Genomic DNA, 24,336 nt, shown 5'->3' with positions numbered 1-24,336 from the left:
ATTAACTTGTTCCACACTACACATACTTTTACAGACTTATGTCATATCCACCTTTGTTGTTTCTTCTGAACCAAAGAATTTTGAGAAATCTATTGACTGAATCACCTGAAACTTGAATCGTGAAATAATTTGTTTAGTGAAATAATTTGTTTAGTGAAATAAATGAACTGCTGATGAATAAAAGGTTTTAATTGATAATGTCCTGCTAGCTGTAAAGCTAAAGAAATCCATATTGTCTTGCTGGGCTCTTTGGTTGAGGTGGGATTGCTCCTCTCTGGTGCAATGCATTACAGCCTGAGTTGGTGTGATATTCCTAGCAAAATACTCAAGGAGGTTCCCCTGGACCTTCTTGAGTGGATAGTGCTAATGCAAGCCTTCAGGTATAATGAGCTCATTGGTGGGGCCAGGTGATGCAAGGACTGTGATGCAGCATGCCTCATCAATCGATTGAAAACCAAAACTTAGATATATCATGTCCTCCTTCAGGTGGAAGGGAAAGGCAGTTCAAGTGATGTTAGACAGTGTCATAGCGGTTGTCTACTCCAACAAGCAAGGTAGAACCTGGGCTAGTTATACAGTATAATTGGGTAGAGTTGTAATAATTGAATTATTACCCTTCAAAATGGTCTCTAGAATAAATTTGGAAAATCCAAGAGGGTGGGTGAGGGGCAAGTTGGATAGAGCTTCCTTTTCCTTAAAGGCAACATTTCAAAGTTGCAACGTTTTATGGACTTAAAACTAAATAGATGATATATAACCCCTAAAGTTATTTGAAATTATTGGCTTTTAGCATAACTACAGGTGCCACTTATCCATGGAAGGGCGACTGAGAGTAGAAAGTAGCCTGGTTTGAAGGAAAACATCAAACTTCTCATATAAGGGTGCATATAAATAGCTATGCAATTAATTATTTATCTAGTTTAATTCCTTTGATAATTGTCTGTTGGAACTGATTGTGAAATAGTTTGCTTAAAGAAAACATAAAAATTGCAGTGTTTTGAGGTTTTTTGTTTTTTTTTTTTAATTTATTTATTTATTATTTTCAACTTAAATTTCAAGTATTTCACTTGTACAGAAAGCAAGAATAGGATAGATATCAAATACAAAGCAATATAAATCTTAAATTAAACAAATATACTATTTATGCTCAAGTCCACAATTAGGATCCAAGAATTATTGAAAATTGGCGAAATTATCTAAAAAGAAAATTGTAAAAGAAATTGAGAACTATAGCACTGAGATGAGGTCACAATATCCTAAATATAGGGCTCAAAGATTGTTAACATTCAGGCGAGACATAGCCACAAAGTTTGTCAATTGTGATGGTTCAAAAAACACATATTTAAGAGTACGGTGATATACAATACATTTACACGGATGTCTCAAATAAAAAGTTGCTCCCAAAGATAAAACCCCAGGTTTCAATAGAAGAAATTCACGGCGACGCCTTTGCGTCTCCCGTGCCAAATCTGGGAACATTTGTATTTTATAACCAAGAAAGCTTTTTTGTCTATTTTTAAAGAAAAGTTTTAACAACCATGTTTTATCAATTGGCAAAGCTAAAGTAATAATCATGGTGGCTGGTGATGCTAAATCCTTCTCAGATGTTTCTAAGATCTGCGATATATTTGGAAGTTCTTGATCTGAGGGTTTTTCTTTTAGTTGTTGATTTTGTTCTTTATCAGGCAAATAATAAACCCGTGAAAATGGTGGTAATGAATCTTCGGGTATCTCTAAGTTCTCTACTAGATATCTCTTTAGCATTTCTCTAGGTGTTACTAACTTGAGTCTTGGAAAGTTAATTAACCTTAAGTTATTACTGCGTGAATTGTTCTCGAGCATTTCAGTCTTCTTCCTTAGGTTAATATTATCTTTAACTAAAGCCTCTTGAACTTGTTTCAATGATACAATTTCTTTTTCCATTTTTTGAACAGATAAATTAGAAATATTCGTTTCTTTCCTTAAATCCTTCAATTCTTTATCATGTTCCTTAATTTTCCCTTCAATTTGTTGGAGTGTAGGAGTAATTTTTTTAACAAAACCAGCCAATAAGTCCCAGATAGAGTCTAAAGTCACTTCTGCAGGTTTAATCAGTTCAATTGAGGTTTGTGTAGGTGTAGAGTGCTCACCGTTCTGAAGTCCTTCGGGGGGTGTCTTCAGCCCTTCCCCCTCATGTTGAGATGATATTCCCCCAGGTACCTCCATAGGGGCCCTGGAAAAGTGGGCCCCAGTCTCCAAGCTCTCCAGTAACTCTTCCCTTGCCTCTGGAGAGGAGAAAACCAATGAATCCGGGGTTTCCCCGCCCCTGGGAGAGCTGGTCGTCTGGGGTTGCGGGGGCGGTGCCCTAACGTCGGGGCTCAGTGTAGTGTCGGGCCCAGGAACATCCACGTTGGTTTCGCCTCCCTGTGTTGTCAGCGGGCCGCCATCCGACGTCACTGCGACCTCCTGCATGCGCCGCAGTAAATCCTGAATATTCCCGAGACCCGGGGCTCCAGGACGCCGCGAGGCAGAAGCGGCACTCCGGCCCCGTCTCTTCGGCATCGCGGTAAGTAATTACCGTTAAGAAAATTGAAAGAAGCACAGTCCTGGGACACGCAGCTCAGCGCGTCCTGTCTCAGATCGCCATCTTGGATCTCTTTCCCCAACCATCGTTTTGAGGTTTAATATAAAAGTATACCAATGGGGTTGGGTGGGATGCTTGGTCTGTGGGTCTGTGTGCTGTATGCTTCCCCTCAAGCTTGTATTAAGATTAATGGGTCCTATACTAATTTTTTCTCCATAGCACGAGGTACTTGACAGGGGTGCTCTCTCTCATCATTACTTTTTGCATTATATATAGAATCTTTGGCAATTTTTATATGTGAATAGGTTAACTTGCGGGGTGTTTGGATGGGAGGGATAGAGCATAGATTGGTACTTTTTGTAGATGATATTCTGCTATATAAGAACATAAGCAGTGCCTCCACTGGGTCAGACCTGAAGTCCATTGTGCCCAGCAGTCTGCACACGCGGCGGCCCAACAGGTCCAGGACCTGTACAGTAATCCTCTATACCCCTCTATCCCCTTTTCCAGCAGGAAATTGTCCAATCCTTTCTTGAACCCCAGTACTGTATGCTGCCCTACTACGTCCTCTGGAAGTGCATTCCAGGTGTCCACCACACGTTGGGTAAAGAAGAACTTCCTAGCATTCGTTTTGAATCTGTCCCCTTTCAACTTTTCCGAATGCCCTCTTGTTCTTTTATTTTTCGAAAGTATGAAGAATCTGTCCCTCTCTACTCTCTCTATGCCCTTCATAATCTTGTAAGTCTCTATCATATCCCCTCTAAGTCTCCTCTTCTCAAGGGAAAAGAATCCCAGTTTTTCCAGTCTCTCAGCGTATGAAAGGTTTTCCATACCTTTTATCAGACGGGTTGCTCTCCTCTGAACCCTCTCGAGTAACGCCATATCTTTCTTAAGGTACAGTGACCAATATTGGACGCAGTATTCCAGATGCGGACGCACCATCGCCCGATACAACGGCAGGATAACTTCTTTCGTTCTGGTTGTAATACCCCTCTTGATTATACCTAGCATTCTATTCGCTCTCTTAGTGGCCGCTGCGCACTGTGCCGTCAGTTTCATTGTCATTACCCCAAGTCCCTTTCTTGGGTACTCTCCTTCAATAACATCCCTCTCATCGTATAGCTGTACTCGGGTTTCTGCTTCCCACATGTAGTACTTTACATTTCTCAACGTTGAACTTCATCTGCCATCTCGTCGCCCATTCACCTAGTTTGTTCAAGTCTCTTTGCAATTCTTCGCAGTCCTCTTTAGTCCGAGCTCCACTAAATAGTTTGGTGTCGTCCGCAAATTTTATTATCTCACACTTCGTCCCTGTTTCTAGATCATTTATAAATATATTAAATAGCAGCTGGATCCTGGATTAACACTGCCAGTTTTACTGGATGTATTTAGTCAATATGGAGATTTGGCTGGTTTTAAGGCCAACATGGATAAATTAGAATTTATGGAAGTCAGTTTGTCTGACTTAGAGGAACAAAGGTTATCGCATTCCTTCCCATTTTGTTGGGTAAAACAGCGTATTCGCTATTTGGGTATACAGTTTTTTAAAGATTTATTACAGCTTTATGAATTGAACTATTCTCGGATAGTTAGGGAGGTATGGGCTGATTTGCAGAAATGGCACAGGTTGTGGTTATCTTGGTGGGGGAAAATTTCCGTGATTAAAATGAACATGCTTCCATGCTTGTTGTTTTTGCTTCAGACTTTCCCATAGATGTTCCTTTGGAAGGGGAGGCACCAGAGAATATCTCAGAGAGTTCTTTGGACAGTGAGGGAATTAGGGATAGAGCATTTCCTAATTTGCTTTGGTACTATCAGGTCGCACAATTGAGATTTTTGTTAGATTGGTCTCTAGCGGCATATAAGCCCTCTGCGTTCCACATTGTGAATTGAAATACTGGCTTTGGTCCTCTCTTTCAGCAGAGGATAGATTATGTGGTTTACACAATCCCTTTATGAGGCATTTCATGCAGCTGTGGGTGACATTACAATGTAAGTGGCAGGGACTGGGGATGGTCTCTACTCTAGCTTCTATATGGAGGGAGTCTAAATTTTCAGTGGGAGGGGATGGGTGGGGGGGCGTTGAACTTTGGGAACACAAGGGACTGGTCATATTTAGAGATGTTCTCCAGGGAGGATAAACTGATACAGTTTGGTGAATTGATAGATAAAAATGACCTTCCCAGGAGTTGGTTTATTTTTTTTGTGTCTTTGGGGTGGGAGGGAGTTTCTCCTATAATGGCAGAGGCTTTTGAAAATCTTTGGTTGCTTTTGGGGAGTGTCCTAAGACTGATTTCTATTCTCTATCATTATTTAAGGGGCCAGGAGTTGGTTAAATATATTTACATGCAGAGATGATATGGCCGGTACATTGACAGGGGAAGATTGGGCCCCTATATGTGTAGAGAGGTATATAAATCTTCCACTTGTATCTTAATACAGGAGAATGCCTATAAAGTTTTAATTCACTGGTATTATTCCCCTGAGCGCTTGCATTTTATATACCCTCAGGCCTCTGATATTTGTTGGTGATATGTATCGGATAGGGGAACGTTTTTACATATATGGTGGGCCTGTTTGGAAATTCAACTGTTACATTCAAGGCGGATTACATATGAGTTGTCAGGACATTTAGGAGTATATTAGGAGTTGTATGGCCATTTTAGTAGGTGCTAAAGGGTAAAGTGAATTGCAACTGGGGCTTGAGATGGATCTTGTTATGTTAGTTTGTCATTATGGACTGTGGACTGTGGTGGTGGATGCCCTGACTACCATGAACACAAACTACAGTACTCCTGTTGCCTCATACCTGTTTTCTGGGGCTGTACAATGAGAGACCTTTTAAGTGGCGGATCCGGTTGCTGCAAATGGGGCTGGCAGTAGCTAAGTGTCTCATTGCTTTACACTGGAAAAGTAGGTGGGTGCCTACTTTGGAGGATTGGATGACTAAACTACACATGTCGATGCAGATGGAATTGATGGCAGCCAAATGGCACGGACATTATGTTCAACAGCGGTGGACTTGGAACAAAATTTTACAACATTTTTACGAACCTCTGAGTGGTATTGGTTCGGGAGAGGGAGGGGGGAAGAAATGCATATGCGGGAGCACCTTGAAGAAACAACTGGGTGTTTCCATGGTCAGAATTGGTCAGGTTGCAGGGGTAGGGGGGGAATGTGTTGGGTTGGTTCTGATTTTGAGAGTTATTAGGTTGGGCGTGTGTGTGAGGGGTTATTGATACTACTGTCTAGGATTAGGAACCTGCTGTATTAGCAAGCTTTTTTGCTAGTTCTTTGCTGTTATATGAACACTTTTCTCGCTTCGCTTCTGTTTATCTTGTTAAACTTTTAATAAACATTTATTGAATCAAAAAAAAGTACACCACTAAAACTTGTAATCTATTCTTCAGCTTTTGAGGAGGAAAATAAGTCTTTACCTACTTCAGAAGAAGTGGCTGCCCTAGAGGAATTTATTCCCACTCGACTGACATGTATCACCATTCTTAAATGCACCATTGTAGTCACTATGGCTGAATTCAACCTGTTGAATCAATTGCTGCCTATAATTATGGGTGAAAAGGTATGATATTTGAACATGAATTTAGATTTATATTTTATCATTTTGTGTATTTTAAATAGTACATTTTAAATCTTATAATTTAACTGATACAGTGAACCTTTTATTTAGACATGCTAACACCTTTTATTTAGTTTACTAACATAATCTAAGCCATATTGATTGGCATGGTAACATGACTTACCTACAAGTTATAATGCCATCATTATATTGGATTACAATGCCTATGCATATTCTTTATGTTCTGTATGGATGCGAGATACCTCCTGCATTAATGCTATCACCATTAAGTCCTTTGGCCCTAGGTGATATTTCTGTTTAACTGATACAGTGAACCTTTTATTTAGACATGCTAACACCTTTTATTTAGTTTACTAACATAATCTAAGCCATATTGATTGGCATGGTAACATGACTTACCTACAAGTTATAATGCCATCATTATATTGGATTACAATGCCTATGCATATTCTTTATGTTCTGTATGGATGCGAGATACCTCCTGCATTAATGCTATCACCATTAAGTCCTTTGGCCCTAGGTGATATTTCTGTTTAACTGATACAGTGAACCTTTTATTTAGACATGCTAACACCTTTTATTTAGTTTACTAACATAATCTAAGCCATATTGATTGGCATGGTAACATGACTTACCTACAAGTTATAATGCCATCATTATATTGGATTACAATGCCTATGCATATTCTTTATGTTCTGTATGGATGCGAGATACCTCCTGCATTAATGCTATCACCATTAAGTCCTTTGGCCCTAGGTGATATTTCTGTTTAACTGATACAGTGAACCTTTTATTTAGACATGCTAACACCTTTTATTTAGTTTACTAACATAATCTAAGCCATATTGATTGGCATGGTAACATGACTTACCTACAAGTTATAATGCCATCATTATATTGGATTACAATGCCTATGCATATTCTTTATGTTCTGTATGGATGCGAGATACCTCCTGCATTAATGCTATCACCATTAAGTCCTTTGGCCCTAGGTGATATTTCTGTTTAACTGATACAGTGAACCTTTTATTTAGACATGCTAACACCTTTTATTTAGTTTACTAACATAATCTAAGCCATATTGATTGGCATGGTAACATGACTTACCTACAAGTTATAATGCCATCATTATATTGGATTACAATGCCTATGCATATTCTTTATGTTCTGTATGGATGCGAGATACCTCCTGCATTAATGCTATCACCATTACCGTATTTTCGCGGATATAACGCGCACCATTGTAAAACGCGCACAGGGGTATAGCGCGCAGAAATCACGATGATATGTACAAAAACTTTTCTATACCGCGCTCAGGCATATAACGCGCATGCTGCCCGACTCTCCTTTCGCCCGCCCTGACTTTCCGTGCCTGTCCCGACTCTCCGTTCACCCCCCCTGACTTCCGTGCACTGTCCTCCCTTGAAGTCCTGTCCCCCCTTGAAGGTCTGTCCCCATCCTGAAAGCCTGATGCCCCCCCCCGACGTCCGATACATCCCCCCCCCCCCGGCAGGACCACTCGCACCCTCACCCCGAAGGACCGCCGACTCCCCAACAATATCGGGCCAGGAGGGAGCCCAAACCCTCCTGGCCACGGCGACCCCCTAACCCCACCCCGCACTACATTACGGGCAGGAGGGATCCCAGGCCCTCCTGCCCTCGACGCAAACCCCCCCCCCCCAACGACCGCCCCCCCCCCCAAGAACCTCCGCCCGTCCCCCAGCCGACCCGCGACCCCCCTGGCCGACCCCCACGACACCCCCACCCGCCTTCCCCGTACCTTTGTGTAGTTGGGCCAGAAGGGAGCCCAAACCCTCCTGGCCACGGCGACCCCCTAACCCCACCCCGCACTACATTACGGGCAGGAGGGATCCCAGGCCCTCCTGCCCTCGACGCAAACCCCCCTCCCCCCCAGCCGACCCGCGACCCCCCTGGCCGACCCCCACGACCCCCCCACCCCCCTTCCCCGTACCTTTGGAAGTTGGCCGGACAGACGGGAGCCAAACCCGCCTGTCCGGCAGGCAGCCAACGAAGGAATGAGGCCGGATTGGCCCATCCGTCCTAAAGCTCCGCCTACTGGTGGGGCCTAAGGCGCGTGGGCCAATCAGAATAGGCCCTGGAGCCTTAGGTCCCACCTGGGGGCGCGGCCTGAGACACATGGTCGGGTTTGGCCCATGTGCCTCAGGCCGCGCCCCCAGGTGGGACCTAAGGCTCCAGGGCCTATTCTGATTGGCCCACGCGCCTTAGGCCCCACCAGTAGGCGGAGCTTTAGGACGGATGGGCCAATCCGGCCTCATTCCTTCGTTGGCTGCCTGCCGGACAGGCGGGTTTGGCTCCCGTCTGTCCGGCCAACTTCCAAAGGTACGGGGAAGGGGGGTGGGGGGGTCGTGGGGGTCGGCCAGGGGGGTCGCGGGTCGGCTGGGGGGGAGGGGGGTTTGCGTCGAGGGCAGGAGGGCCTGGGATCCCTCCTGCCCGTAATGTAGTGCGGGGTGGGGTTAGGGTGTCGCCGTGGCCAGGAGGGTTTGGGCTCCCTTCTGGCCCAACTACACAAAGGTACGGGGAAGGCGGGTGGGGGTGTCGTGGGGGTCGGCCAGGGGGGTCGCGGGTCGGCTGGGGGACGGGCGGAGGTTCTTGGGGGGGGGCGGTCGTTGGAGGGAGGGGGGTTTGCGTCGAGGGCAGGAGGGCCTGGGATCCCTCCTGCCCGTAATGTAGTGCGGGGTGGGGTTAGGGGGTCGCCGTGGCCAGGAGGGTTTGGGCTCCCTCCTGGCCCGATATTGTTGGGGAGTCGGCGGTCCTTCGGGGTGAGGGTGCGAGTGGTCCTGCCGGGGGGGGGATGTATCGGACGTCGGGGAGTCGGCCGGGCAAGAGGGCTTGGGCTCCCTCTTGCTCCGATCGTGGATGCGGGTGCGGGTGGGAGCGCGTGCGAGCGGTCGTTCGGGGTGGGGGTGCGAGCGGTCCTGCTGGGGGGGTGAATCGGGCGTCGGGCGGGGTGGGAACTATGTTTAAAAACTTTTGTATACCGCGCTCAGGCATATAACGCGCGAGGGGTATGCGCGGTACGTAAAATCACGTATAACGCGCGCGTTATATCCGCGAAAATACGGTAAGTCCTTTGGCCCTAGGTGATATTTCTGTTTATTTTATTGCTCTGAGCATAAAAATTCACATAAACTTCTTTCCTGTTCCTTCAAAGAGACTACGTTGCAGTGTTGTAGACATCATATTTCAAATAGTATTTAGGTTTATATGATATCAAATACCATATTTATTGACATTACTGGAAAAAGTGCATTTAAAGATTTTTGTTGTTGCTTCTTTTACACTGATTTGCTGTGTGTGAGCTTCCTATGCTCCTACCCCGTGCTGAGCCATCAACAAAAATGGCTGCCGTGAATTCCCGCTGTAGTCTCATGAGACCTCGGAAACTCACGGTAGCCATTTTTGTTGAGGGTTCTGCACGGGGCAGGAGCATAGGAAGATCGCTCCTGCCCAGTTTCACCGCAAGACCACCATGTAAGGTGTGGGAAGGTCCAGGAGGGTGGCGGAGGTGGGTCAGAGTCGGCTCTAAAAGTTATTCGCGATTTTTCCATGTTTGCGGGCTGGCTCTGCCCCAACCTCTGTGAATATGGAGAGAGAAATGTATATTAAAAAAATCCCAATCTTACTCCAGAAAATTTTAGACCCCCCCAATTTTTTTTTTAAAATCGAAAACAAAGTTGATCAGTTCTAGAGTATACAATTTATGATGTATAGTGGAAAAAAAATTGTCAATATGTTCTGTTTGCTTTCTTTTCCAGAGTTCTAGTGGCTTTTTGAATGCTGTAAGCTTCCAACCTTTACGACCTTTGCCAGCCATAAAAATACTGGTAGACAAAATCAATTTTGAGAACTCTGTGCCAATGTATGCAGAACAACTGGTTGAGACAGTCAGTAGCTTAAGTCAACCTTCTGATAATCTTCTTCACCATTGTTATGCTCATTGCTATCTGAAGGTAAATCAATTTAACATGTACTCAATGTTTGAAGTTTTGGACTTATAGAGGGGATTTTTGATAGGCTGTCTAAGTCCAACTTTGGATGTTTTCCACAATATATCCAAATATTGGGCAGAAGAAATGGTCATTTTTGAACCTACAAAATATTTAACTTTTTTTTTTTTTTTTTTTTAATGGCCCGCCTAGATGGTTTTTTTTCAGCTAATTTTTTTTTGCCATTATTGAAAAAAAAAAAAAAAGTCCAAATCAAAAGTGTCCAAAACAACCATTTGCATGTAGAAGGAGCCAGAATTTTTAATGGACTGGCCACACAAACATGCCAGCAGAGCAGTGAAGCACCCTATGGGCACTACTGTGAGCATCACATAAAGGGTGCTAGGTACACATAGTAACATATAACATAGTAACATAGTAGATGACGGCAGATAAAGACCCGAATGGTCCATCCAGTCTGCCCAATCTGATTCAATTTAAATTTTTTTTATTTTTTTATTTTTTTTCTTCTTAGCTATTTCTGGGCGAGAATCCAAAGCTTTACCCGGTACTGTGCTTGGGTTCCAACTGCCGAAATCTCTGTTAAGACTTACTCCAGCCCATCTACACCCTCCCAGCCATTGAAGCCCTCCCCTGCCCATCCTCCTCCAAACGGCCATGCACAGACACAGACCGTACAAGTCTGCCCAGTAACTGGCCTAGTTCAATCTTTAATATTATTTTCTGATTCTAAATCTTCTGTGTTCATCCCACGCTTCTTTGAACTCAATCACAGTTTTACTCTCCACCACCTCTCTCAGGAGCGCATTCCAGGCATCCACCACCCTCTCCGTAAAGTAGAATTTCCTAACATTGCCCCTGAATCTACCACCCCTCAACCTCAAATTATGTCCTCTGGTTTTACCATTTTCCTTTCTCTGGAAAAGATTTTGTTCTACGTTAATACCCTTTAAGTATTTGAACGTCTGAATCATATCTCCCCTGTCTCTCCTTTCCTCTAGGGTATACATATTCAGGGCTTCCAGTCTCTCCTCATACATTTTCGTCGCCCTCCTCTGGACTGCCTCAAGTCTTCTTACGTCTTTCGCCAGATACGGTCTCCAAAACTGAACACAATACTCCAAGTGGGGCCTCACCAATGACCTGTACAGGGGCATCAACACCTTCTTCCTTCTACTGACTACGCCTCTCTTTATACAGCCCAGAATCCTTCTGGCAGCAGCCACTGCCTTGTTACACTGTTTTTTCGCCTTTAGATCTTCGGACACTATCACCCCAAGGTCCCTCTCCCCGTCCGTGCATATCAGCTTCTCTCCTCCCAGCATATACGGTTCCTTCCTATTATTAATCCCCAAACGCATTACTCTGCATTTCTTTGCATTGAATTTTAGTTGCCAGGCATTAGACCATTCCTCTAACTTTTGCAGATCCTTTTTCATATTTTCCACTCCCTCTTCGGTGTCTACTCTGTTACAAATCTTGGTATCATCTGCAAAAAGGCACACTTTTCCTTCTAACCCTTCAGCAATGTCACTTACATACATATTGAACAGGATTGGCCCCAGCACCGAACCCTGAGGGACTCCACTACTCACCTTTCCTTCCTTCGAGCGACTTCCATTAACCACCACCCTCTGGCGTCTGTCCGACAGCCAGTTTCTGACCCAGTTCACCACTTTGGGTCCTAACTTCAGCCCTTCAAGTTTGTTCAACAGCCTCTTATGAGGAACTGTATCAAAGGCTTTGCTGAAATCCAAGTAAATTACATCTAGCATATGTCCTCGATCCAGCTCTCTGGTCACCCAATCAAAAAATTCAATCAGGTTCGTTTGGCATGATTTACCTTTTGTAAAGCCATGTTGCCTCGGATCCTGTAACCCATTAGATTCAAGGAAATACACTATCCTTTCTTTCAGCAACACTTCCATTATTTTTCCAACAACTGAAGTGAGGCTCACCGGCCTGTAGTTTCCTGCTTCATCCCTGTGACCACTTTTATGAATAGGGACCACATCCGCTCTCCTCCAATCCCCAGGAATCACTCCCGTCTCCAGAGATTTGTTGAACAAGTCTTTAATAGGACTCGCCAGAACCTCTCTGAGCTCCCTTAGTATCCTGGGATGGATCCCGTCTGGTCCCATCGCTTTGTCCACCTTCAGTTTTTCAAGTTGCTCATAAACACCCTCCTCCGTGAACGGCGCATAATCTACTCCATTTTCTCGTGTAACATTGCCAGACAATCTCGGTCTTTCTCCAGGATTTTCTTCTGTGAACACAGAACAGAAGTATTTGTTTAGCACATTTGCTTTCTCCTCATCACTCTCCACATATTTGTTCCCAGCATCTTTCAGCCTAGCAATTCCATTTTTTATCTTCCTCCTTTCACTAATATATCTGAAAATATTTTATCTCCCTTTTTTACATTTTTAGCCATTTGTTCTTCCGCCTGTGCCTTCGCCAAACGTATCTCTCTCTTGGCTTCTTTCAGTTTCACCCTGTAGTCCTTTCTGCTCTCCTCTTCTTGGTTTTTTTTATATTTCATGAACGCCAACTCTTTCGCCTTTATTTTCTCAGCCACTAGGTTGGAGAACCATATCGGCTTCCTTTTTCTCTTGTTTTTATTGATTTTCTTCACATAAAGGTCCGTAGCCATTTTTATCGCTCCTTTCAGCTTAGACCACTGTCTTTCCACTTCTCTTATGTCCTCCCATCCTAACAGCTCTTTCTTCAGGTACTTTCCCATTGCATTAAAGTCCATACGTTTGAAATCTAGGACTTTAAGTATCGTGCGGCCGCTCTCCACTTTAGCCGTTATATCAAATCAAACCGTTTGATGATCGCTACTACCCAGGTGAGCACCCACTTGAACACCCTAATAGCCCTTATGCAGGGGTTACCTATATGGGAATACAGTGAGTTTTTGGTGGGTTCACACTTTCCACCACAGATGTACTAGTTAGAGTGGAATATGGGCCTGGAAACTGGAGTCCACTGCACTGCCCACCAGTCTATTCCTGAGACCTGCTTGCAGCACTGCTAGGACTGGCCATAGTATCTGCAGCTGTCATAGAGACAAATGAGTACTGTTTCATGCAAATATTTGGTTGTTGGTAGGGGTCAATGACCAATTGGGGAGTGTGTGTGGGGCCATATTTTCATTCCTTCAGTGGTCATCTAGTAGTTTGGTTACCTTTTTTGGCCCTTATTCATTTTAAAACATATCTATCCCCAAATTGTGCCCTGGGCGTTTTGTAAAATGTTTGATTATTGCTGTAAAACGTCCAACTGCTAAGCCTACCCTAATCCCACCCAAAACATGCCTCTAATCTTTAAGATTTAGATGCTCTGGAGACAAAATGACCAGAAAGATGTCTAGAAAGTGAGTTTGAAAAATGTTCTCTTGGACATTTTTACTAGTACCGTATTTTAAGTTCAAGTTCAAGTTCACTTTATTTTTGATGAATCGCCTATTTAAAACATTCTAAGCGATGTACATTTAGAGAACATTCAAACATATTAGTAAAACATTAAAAAAAAAAAACACAATAAAACTCGTATTTGTTAAATAATTAAATAATACATTAAAAACAAACATGAGAAAGGGAGGAAAGGGGGGAAAAGTTACATATTTTCTAATGTTGAAGGAAAAAAACATATATTAGGAAAAAAACATAAAGATGGGTTGTAAAATAAGAGAAAAATTAATCATTAAAAGCATCATTGAATAAAAAAGTTTTTAAAAGTTTTCTCCTTTCTAATAAAAAGAGGCAGAGTGTTCCAGAGTTGGGGAGCTAAAACAGAGAACATATCGTTTCTCCGTGTTCCCACAATTTTGAGTGAAGGGACCAAAAGTAATTCTTGTTGTGATGAGCGAAGAGTTCGATTAGAATGATAAGGGATAATCATTCTAGATATAAATTGAGGGGTGTTATATATTAGAACCTTAAAGACTAAAAATGCTATTTTAAAAGTTATGCGATGATTAATAGGTAGCCAGTGTGATTTAATAAGAAGGGGTGTTACATGGTCATATTTTTTTGCTTTATGTATAAGTTTTATGGCCGTATTTTGGATTATTTGAAGTCTTTTCTTTTCTTTTTGGGAAATATTGTATAGCAAAGAATTACAATAATCTAATTTGGACATGATCATGGAGTGGACAAGGATATTACCTGATTTTAGTTCTAAGAAGGATGAAATGGATCTTATCAGACGTAATTTATAAAAACAAGATTTAACCGTCTCTGTCTCTCCTATTTTAATTTTCACGCATATAACGCGTGCGTTATACACGGTTTTTACAAACCGTGCATAACCTTGCGCATTATACGTGTGAGCGTGTTGTACAAATTTTTTTACATAGTTCCCCCCCCGACGTCCGATTCACCCCCCCGCAGGACCGCTCGCACCCCCACCCCGAAGGACCGCTCGCACGCACCCGCACCCCCACTCCGAAGGACCGCTCGCACGCACTCCCACCCGCACCCCCACCCTGAAGGACCGCTCGCACCCCCACAGCCTCCCGACCCCCCCTATCATGTAGAAGCTCCTACCGGTGACCTGCTGCTTCCTCTTGGCGGTCCCGGCCCTTCTGTGAGCCCTGCGCCTGCGCTGCTTCTTCCGGCGGTCCCGCCCTTTCTCTGACATCAAGCCCTCTTGCCCCGCCGACTCCCCGACACGATCGGGGCAAGAGGGAGCTCAAGCCCTCTTGCCCCAGCCAACCGCGGCACCCCCGACACGATCGGGGCAAGAGGGAGCTCAAGCCCTCTTGCCCCCCCGACTCCCCGACACGATCGGGCCAGGAGGGAGCCCAAACCCTCCTGGCCACAGCGACCCCCCTACCCCCACCCCACACTACATTACGGGCAGGAGGGATCCCAGGCCCTCCTGCCCTCGACGCAAACCCCCATCCCCCCAACGACCACCCCCCCCAAGAACCTCCGACCGCCCCCCCAGCCGACCCGCGACCCCCATGGCCGACCCCAACGACACCCCCACCCCCCTTCCCCGTACCTTTGTGTAGTTGGCCGGACAGACGGGAGCCAAACCTGCCTGTCCGGCAGGCAGCCAACGACGGAATGAGGCCGGATTGGCCCATCTGTCCCAAAGCTCCACCTACTGGTGGGGCCTAAAGCGCATGGGCCAATCAGAATAGGCCCGGGAGCCTTAGGTCCCTCCTGGGGGCGGGGCCTGAGGCACATGGGCCCAACCCGACCATGTGCCCAAGGCAGAGTAGGCAGTAGTATAAGGGGAAGTAAAATAGGAGAGACAGAGAGGGAAAGAATGGAAAGCTGCAGATAGACCATAAAAAAGGAACTGAAAGACTAGATAGTAAGAATGAGTTAAAGCAGGACGTAGAGGTAGAAAAATAAATTGAAGAAAGCTGAAAAGACAAGGAAGTCAGAAAAATTCTGGCAAGAGACTTAAGACAGAGGAAAACAGAATGGCCAGAAAGCAAAGGTAGAAAAAATAATTTTATTTTTAATACAGGATAAAGTAGTGTGGTATCTGTGTTTATGAAGATTAATAAATACAAAATGGAAAATAGAAATAAAATATCTTTTTATTGGACAAATTTTAATACACTTTTCACCAACTGTCAGAGACCAAAGCCTTCTTTTTCAGGTTAGGACAGCTTACTGTCTTGACCTGGGGAAAGAGGTGTTGGCCTCTGAAAGTTAAATTAACCCCCTCTTCTATTAAACTGCGCTATCAGTTTGTAGTGCAGAGGGCTGTGCTGAATGGCCTGTGCTGCTCCCGACGCTCATAGGAACTCTATGAATGTCAGGAGCAGCATGGGCCAATCAGTGCGGCTCACCGCACTAAAAACTGCTAGTGCGGTTTAATAGAAGAGATCCTAAGACTGTTAAGTCCTTTCAATAAAATGTTATCTTATTTTCAATTTTGTAATTTATATTTTTAATTCTTGATTTGTAATGTATAGTGTGTATAATATCATCAGGGTAATTTAATGGAAAATATTTGCTCATATCAACTCAGTTCTTTGCTCACGAAAAAAAAGTTTGCTGACATGAACTTGGTCCTTAGAGGGAACATTGCATGCAGGGCAGAGTGCTGATACCTGATGACCTAATAGAGAAGATATGCAGTCAGATCAGGACACATATCGAAACACTAAAAATATGGAATCAGTTGTAGGTGCTGAGTTTTAATGCATCATATTTGGATTTAGTTCCCTGGGCAAAGGCACATTGCAACCTCTCCAGAGACTTTTATTCACAAGAAAGGCTCTAAGCTCTTGACTCTGTGAGACATGTTTACTGCTCTTAGGGGATGCAAAAATGAGCCTAGTTTGGTGACTCATTGGAGACAGGCTGGTCAAATGAAGATAGCTAGGAGATCAGATTTGGCTTATAGCTTCCAAAGACATAACCCCAAAGGGAAGGGACGGGTCTCTGGAAGAGCAATAATCATTAAATAGATTAAAGGTCAAACATTGGATTGGCTCTGAGCTACTTCCTGTCTTAGATCAGAGAAATGGTACCATGTTTCCCCAAAAATGAGACCTACCCTGAAAATAAGCCCTAGCATGATTTTCGGGGTAGGTCTTAATATAAGCCCTACCCCTGAACATAAGCCCTGGTCGCCAGCAGCAGCACTTCCCTGCACGCCCCCCACCGACCCTTTCATCTCTCCCTCCCATGCAAACCCTGACTGCGAGCCAAAATACCTGGAAACAAACGGCAGTGGGATCTCGGCCTGCCCTTCTCATGCCGTGTTGCTGATGACATCATCAGTGATCGCGGCCTGCCCTTTCGTGCCGTGTTGCTGATGACATCATCAGTGATGCGGCAGAGGAACGCCCGGACATGAGCAGGGCAGGTCGCGATCCAGCCTATGCTGCCGACACTGCTGTTTGTTTCCAGATATTTCGACTCACGGTCGGGGTTCGCATTGGAAGGAGAGATGGAAGGGTCAGTAGGGAGGGGGGATGTGGCGGCAGCGAGAGGGGATGGGTGAGAAGGGATGCTGCACATGTGGGGGAGAGAAAGGAAATAGAAAGAATTGAGGTGGAGGAGAGGAAGGGGGAGATGATCATTTTACATGAAAAAAAAAAAAAAGACCTACACAAAAATAAGACCTAGTGCCTTTTTTGGGCCCAAAATTAATATAAGACAGTGTCTTATTTTCAGGGAAACAAGGTAGTTTGGATTTTTCCAGAGGATGCCACAGTGATACATTCAGGAACATTATTATTTTTCTGTTCCTGGAGGATTTACAGTTATAAAATAAGAGTTAAAGTGGGTCCTTTGGTTTAAAATTCACTGCACTAAGACTGCCTTTCTGCTCTGCATGGACATCTGTGTGGCCATTTTCTAAGAATACAGCCAGATGATCTTGACCCTGCTTTTTTGCTGTTCATTTGTTGGATGTTCCAGTTTGTAAAATTTATACATATAGCCAAAATATGAACTTATTTAAGGCTATGAAACCACCTTGTATATGATATTCAGAAACGTTTTTTAGAATTTTTTAGAATTTTTTACCCGACCCTCAGTGGCACCACTCAGGACTCAAACTTCTCATTGTCCTGAGCTTTATGTGTCTGCTCGTCATCGGGACATTTTTCATAAAGCTTTTCACTATTTATATTTCTATTTATATTTTTCTTATAAAGATACTTTCTCATAAAGATAAATACTTAGCTTAAAATATGGCTAAGTCTTCCTGGTTAGAGATGTCAGCACTAATGAGGGATGTCAAAGCCGACATGTTTCGCCTCGCTTGCTTTTTCAAGGCTCAATCCCTGTAAATCACCAACAAAACCATAAATTAAAACCCATTTTAGTTCACCAGTGCAGTGCTTATCATAGAAGATGTATTTCAATAATATATTTTTTAAAAAAACTAACTCCTACTTAAGCTGAAAGCTTCCACATTTTCTACTCACCATTAGTCATCTACCTCCGCTGTAACAATCTATCCTTTACAGCGGGGCCGACAGCGTTCTCTAGTTTAAATATCATCAGAGCTCCAATCAGCCAGCTGATCAATGATGACGTGTCAACTGACGTATCAGAGCTCTCATTACTGTAACTCTTTCTTATTTTTCTTTTTTATCTCTTTATCTCTTCCTTTTTCTAACTCCTCCTAATTTGTCAAAATCATAAATCAGACTAAAGATAGCCATTCAAGCTCTGTATTAAGTCCAAAAGGGGTAACTGTATTCAATGTATAGATCCAGCGTTGTTCCTTATAGTTGAGTTTTTCTTCCATGTTAACCACCCCCTCCCCCTCTTTTTCCTCACAATGATCAATCACCCTCCATTTTAAATGGCTAGAATCATGCTGGTATTGTATGCAGTGTTCAACTATCGGAGCTTGCAACGTTTTAGTTTTTATCCTTGACTTGTGCTCATTTAATCGCACATGAATAGGGCGGGATGTCCGTCCCACATAAACAAGGTTGCAGGGACACATCAATATATATACTACATTCTCCGTCCGGCAGGTGGTATTAGTAAATGCCGTGATAGTTTTCTTAGTTTGAGGGTCTGTCCATGTGCTACCCTCTATGGCGCTATTACACCATTGACAGCTCCCACATTTATTATGACTTCCCACTGTAGTATCATATCTGCAGCCTAGTTTTTGTTGTATTAAGGTCTGCCCTATTGATTTGCCTTTCCTAAAAGCAAACATTGGAAGTTCCGCAAAACCATTATGTAGTTGTAATACCTGCCAATATCGTTTTATCTGATGTATCAGTGCCTTAGCAGCTTCAGAATATGGAAGTACGCAAATAAGTCTATCATCTACTTCTGGGTGACTATTCTCTGTTAATAGTAAATCTCTATTAGCATATTTAGCTCGTAAATATGCACGGCGGATAGCTTTTACTGGATAAAATGCCAGTTTGTAAAATGGCAGTTCTTGCTGGATGTCCTCAGCACACTGACACCCATCTATCATTTAGTCCTAGTGAAATGAATCTCTTCCATGGCTATTACATCAGAAATTATCCTAGGCATAAAAATGTCCCATAAGAATCACTTAAATGAAATTCAGCTGCCTAATAGACTGTAGCTGCTTCAAATTTATCTCTGTACCAGCCTGTAGTTTAACACTGAATCACTTAGCTTACTCAGTTTCTCTTTTGGCAACTTAGATATTTTTTTTGGAGGCATTCTCCTTGATCCCCTGGAATAATATTACTTTCTAGGGACCAATTATCTTTTCTTTTACTAACGGTATGCCAAATTCAACTATAACACCTATAAATTTGCACAATTTTGTGCAAACTCACATAATGAATGTATAAATAAAAATTAGCCTGGACATTTTTATTCTTTGAAACCTTCTCTATAATCCAACATCACATTTCAAAATATGCATATTAAATTGAACAAACAATGTATATGCAAAAATAAAAGAACAGATGACTTTAAAATTAAAAAATAATAACCAAAAGTTGTTTGGATTTACTGCCAATAATCTTAACAGAGCTTTCTAAACTGTGAGCCAAGGACCTAATTGGGGGGTCACAAAATCCACATTTGGAGGTCATAACCTAGATGGGCTCTCCTTAGGTGTATCATTATTCTGCACATCTGTGATATCACTCAGTTTTATTTGGCCATGACCATAGATACCCTTGGCGGTGTGAATAAGATGAGAAAGGACTTAGTGAAACTTGGGGAATGGTCTGAAATTTGGCAGTTAAGGAATGCATTTGGGCTGCAAAAACCCGAGGGAATGGTACAGTTTATTGTGCACAAAGGAAGAGTGAGACTTTGGTGTGATAGTATGTGATGACCTTAAGGTGGCCAAACTGGTTGAAAAAGTGACAATGAAAGCTAGAAAGATGCTTGGGTGTATAGGAAAATGAATGGCCAGTAGGATAAAGGAGGTATTGATGCCCCATAGAAGTTTCTGGTGAGACTTCATTTAGAATATCATGTACAATTCTGGAGACTTCAACTTCAAAGATATATATTACAGGATGGAGTCTGTCCAGAGGAAGGCTACTAAAATGTTTGATGGTCTTCGTCATAATGTGTACAGGGGCAGATGTAAAGATATCAATATGTATACTTTGGAGGAAAAGCGAAATAACTTTGTGGCATAAATGCAGATGAGGCTAGTCTCTTTTATTTGAAAGCAAGCTTTGGAATGAGAGCGGGCATAGGATGAAGTTAAGAGATGATAGGCTCAGGAGTAATCTTAGGAAATACTTTTTACAGAAAGGGTGGTAGATGAGTGGAATAGTCTCCCGGTAGAAGAGATGGAGATAAAGACTCAATTCAAGAAATCATGGGATAGGCACATGAGATCTCTTAGGGAGAGGAGGAGACAGAAACATGATGGCAGATAAAGGGCAAATGGCCCATCTAGTCTGCCCATCCATGGCATCCACTATTTCCTCCTTTCCCTAAGATAGTGGATGTTGCAGATGGGCAGACTGGATGGGCCATTTGGCCCTTATTTGCCGTCATGTTTCCATCTATTTCTATATCAATCTTTATCAGTAACTCTTTCAAGTTTATTATGGCTTGATATAGTGCTTTACCTTCCAAAGCGGTTTACAGCATACAGTTTTTAAAAATTATTTAAAAAGGGGTGGAGCCATACATCATTAATATTATAATGAACTAGACATGATACAGAAGGGAAATGGGTGGGGTTACATTGCTTAAAAATGAAATGGTATAAGAAAAAAACATAATGGTGAGGGGAGATGTATAGGCTAAGCCCTTGGTCTAGATTTCGTACACATCTTTAAAAAGAAAGGTTTTAAGGTTTGACTTGAAATTATTAAAGTTGGTTTTCTGCCTCATAGTTATTGGGAGAAAGTTCCATAGCGTAGGCGCTATCACCGAATACATTGTTTTACGTATTGTGTCATGAAATAACTGACGAACAGAAGGAATTGTGAGAAGATATTGTTAGGATGAATGAAGCGTTCTTGAGGTTTTGTTTGGAATCAGCAGTCTATCAATAAATGCTGGAAAATGATTGGATTGTACCTTGAATGCAAGAAAAATAATTTTGAATGTAATTCGATGGGATATAGGCAACCAGTGATCTCTTTTTAGGAGAAGAGTTACATGGTCAAATTTTTTGACTTTGAAGATAATTTTTATTGCTGTGTGTTAGATTATTTAGAGCCTCTATCAATCCCTAATTAAATTAATAAAGGTTAAAGGAAGCATAGAAGACTGCATAGAAATCTGGGATATACATAGACTGCATAGAAATGTGGGCTATCTGGGATATCCAGGACACATATACATGGTTTTTTTGTGCATCCCATTTACTTTCAAATTTGATGTTTTCATCCACACTGTTAATATAGTCAAGAAACTGATGTAATTGAGTTTCATTACCCTGCCAGATCATGATGACATCGTCGATAAACCTTCTCCAAGATATTATATTAGTATTAAATGAACTTGAATAGACATACTGTATTTCAAATTGAGTCATAAACAAACATGCTATAGTGGGGGGCCACCCCTCTTGTTTGTAGATAGTACTGTTCTTCAAATGCAAAATGATTCAATTTAATAACAAATTCTAACATGGATTGTAATAATTCCACCTTCTGAGATGAAATAGGTAGTTTCTCAAAATATTGTGTTGTCACATTTAACGCTGCTTCTTGGGGTATGTTAGTATACAATGATACCACGTCCATTGTTACTAATAATATTTGGACCTTTTTGTCAAACCTAAGTAGACTCAGTGTTTCAATGTATTGCTGGGAGTTCCGAACATATGATGTTGCTTGGGATACAAATGGTTTTAAGTACCCTGAATGAAAAAACAAACCGATACCAACAATACAAGAAAAAATGACATAGCTTGTGTACTACCTTATTCCTCCAATATACATTTGGTACAGCAATCAATCAAAACGAGAGAGGGATGTCATCGTACGTTGATAGGGGGCTAGGTTAGATGCTTATTTTTAGTCATGGATGAACATCCTAATTCTATTTTTAGTCATGGATGAACATCCTAATTCTACAGTTTGCAGCTTATTTAAAAATTTGATATACCGCCTAGCCTATCAGGATACAAGTGGTTTACAATACTTAAAAAAAAAAAAAAAAATCAGAAAAGAAGGCCATTATAAAATAATGGTTTTCCAGATTTTGTGAAAACGTCAGTCAAAGCTAAATGGCTAGATTCTGGCTGAAAAATGTCCTAAATTTAGGCTCCCACAGTTTGGCAAGACTAAAGAGGTTAGAGCTCTTCAGCTTGGAAAAGAGACAGCTGAGCTGAGATATGATTGATGTCTACAAAATCCTGATTGGTGCAGAATGGATATAAGTGGATCAATTTTTTTACTCCATCAAAAATTACAAAGACTAGGGGACATTCAAAGAAGTTTACAAGGAAAAGTTTTTTAAACTAATAGGAGTAAATATTCTTTCACTCAGAGAATAGTTAAGCTCTGGAATGCATTGCTGGAGGATATGCTAACAGCGTCTAACATAGCTGATTTTTTTTTTTTAAAGGTTTGGAGAAGTTCCTGGAGGAAAAGTCCTTAGATTACTATTGATATTGACTTAGGGCAAGCCACTGCTTGCCCTGGGATCGGTAGCATGGAATGTTGCTACTATTTGGGGTTTTGCTAGATACTTCTGACCTGGAATAGCCACCGTCAGAAAGGGCTACTGGGCTTGATGGATAATTAGTCTGACCCATTAAGGCTTTTCTTATGTTCTTATGTCTGGATCTGGCTCTCATCATGTTTAGTGGGAACTCCCTCCTTTGTACTGATTTCCACTTTCTCATCCTGACAGCATAGTGCTTGATGACATAGGTGTAGTCTCTTTGAAATCTACAGAAAACATATTCAGAATACTTGTAGTTTCTCAACACTTTCCACAGAGAAATGCCATTTGTTTAATTTTCCCTCTGGTGTACAACTGGTGTACTTGACCCTACTATGTGCTCTCTTCCGGAGTACTTCCTCCTCCTTTCTAATTCTGGACTAAACCTAACTCAGTAAGGATTCTTCTGAGTGTAATTGCTATTTTTCACTCAAGGATTAGTGATTAGAAACCCACTTAAGGATTAAAGTCGATATCTCTTTATCCTATAGATGTTCAGTTCATGAAAGTCTTGTTTCATATCAAACCCTCTACCAAGCCTCCTCCAGTGACTATTATCTATATGTCATCCTTATGGTTCTCATTAGGCCTCACTTGAACTTCTTCATTCCTTTGGCCTTCAACTTCTAACATGGAAAGTGGTCTTATTAACAGCATTCACTTCTGCCTAATGTAAAGTGTACATCAGGTATTAATTGCAGATCCACCTTACATCACGTTTTTATCATAACATGATAGCTCTTCAGACTAACCCTACTTTCTTTCCTAAAATCGTATCTGAATTTCATCTCAATCAGTCTATTATCCTTGCAGTCTTCTTTCTAAAATCTCACACTCATCTTGGAAAGACAGCTCTGCATTCCTTGAACTGCAAGCATGCTTTAGCATATTATCTAGGTTTACCACACCTCATGGGAAGTTCTTCCTAACTTTTGGAGCTCTCAGCTATATCATCCTGGGAATTCCCTTCATCAAGCATACCATTTCCACTTGGCTGGCTGACTATCTCCATTGCATCTGCTCAGGCTGAACTGACTGCATGACTGTGCAGATGACAGTGGTGACATCTGTTGCCCAATTTTGTTCTGCATCCTTTTAAGAAATATGCAGGGCAACAACTTGGTCTTCCATTCACACCTTCACTGCTTACAACTGTCTAGAGCAAAATTCAAGGCTGGATAGCCAGTTTGGACAAGCAGTCCTGCCAAATCTTTTTAGTACTTGGATGTCAGCTCTACTCTCTGGCCCTTTTCGCTCCAGATTATTTCTATTTCATTACCAACCTTATTTACGGATTAGTAAGCATATATGCTAGTGAGTCCCACATGTGAGAATATTATGCCTGGTTGTCCTTGGGGAAAGCAAAGATAGTAGGTATTCTCTGAGAACAACAAGTATATAGTCTCACAACCCTTTCTCCTCCCCCTTGGAGGAGTTGTCTTAGCTTTCTTATTGCACTGATGTTCTTGTGCTCCAGGATCAGGCGTGACAGCACCCGTGAATGTGCGGTGAGGGCTCTGTCTCTAAAATTTAAAGTGATATTATACTAGACAGTGTCTGCACCGGGCTCTATCTGAAGCCATCACCCACATGTGAGACCCG

General features: G+C 42.4%; 1 protein-coding gene across 10 annotated transcripts in view; it reads left to right on the top strand.

Annotated features, from left to right (window-relative positions):
* VPS13B (vacuolar protein sorting 13 homolog B) overlaps nucleotides 1-24,336 on the top strand; it is a 1,237,203-nt gene that overhangs the window by 189,491 nt on the left and 1,023,376 nt on the right. For all 10 annotated transcript variants that reach the window (XM_033933145.1, XM_033933154.1, XM_033933146.1 and 7 more), the window contains 2 exons: nucleotides 5,974-6,143; nucleotides 9,959-10,153. In XM_033933145.1, coding sequence (XP_033789036.1) covers nucleotides 5,974-6,143; nucleotides 9,959-10,153 — 365 coding nt within the window. The remainder of the gene's footprint in view (nucleotides 1-5,973; nucleotides 6,144-9,958; nucleotides 10,154-24,336) is intronic.

This window comes from Geotrypetes seraphini, chromosome 2 (assembly GCF_902459505.1).
Source record: "Geotrypetes seraphini chromosome 2, aGeoSer1.1, whole genome shotgun sequence".
In the NCBI taxonomy this organism is placed as follows: Eukaryota; Metazoa; Chordata; class Amphibia; order Gymnophiona; family Dermophiidae; genus Geotrypetes; species Geotrypetes seraphini.
This window is presented reverse-complemented; position numbering and strand designations above follow the sequence as displayed.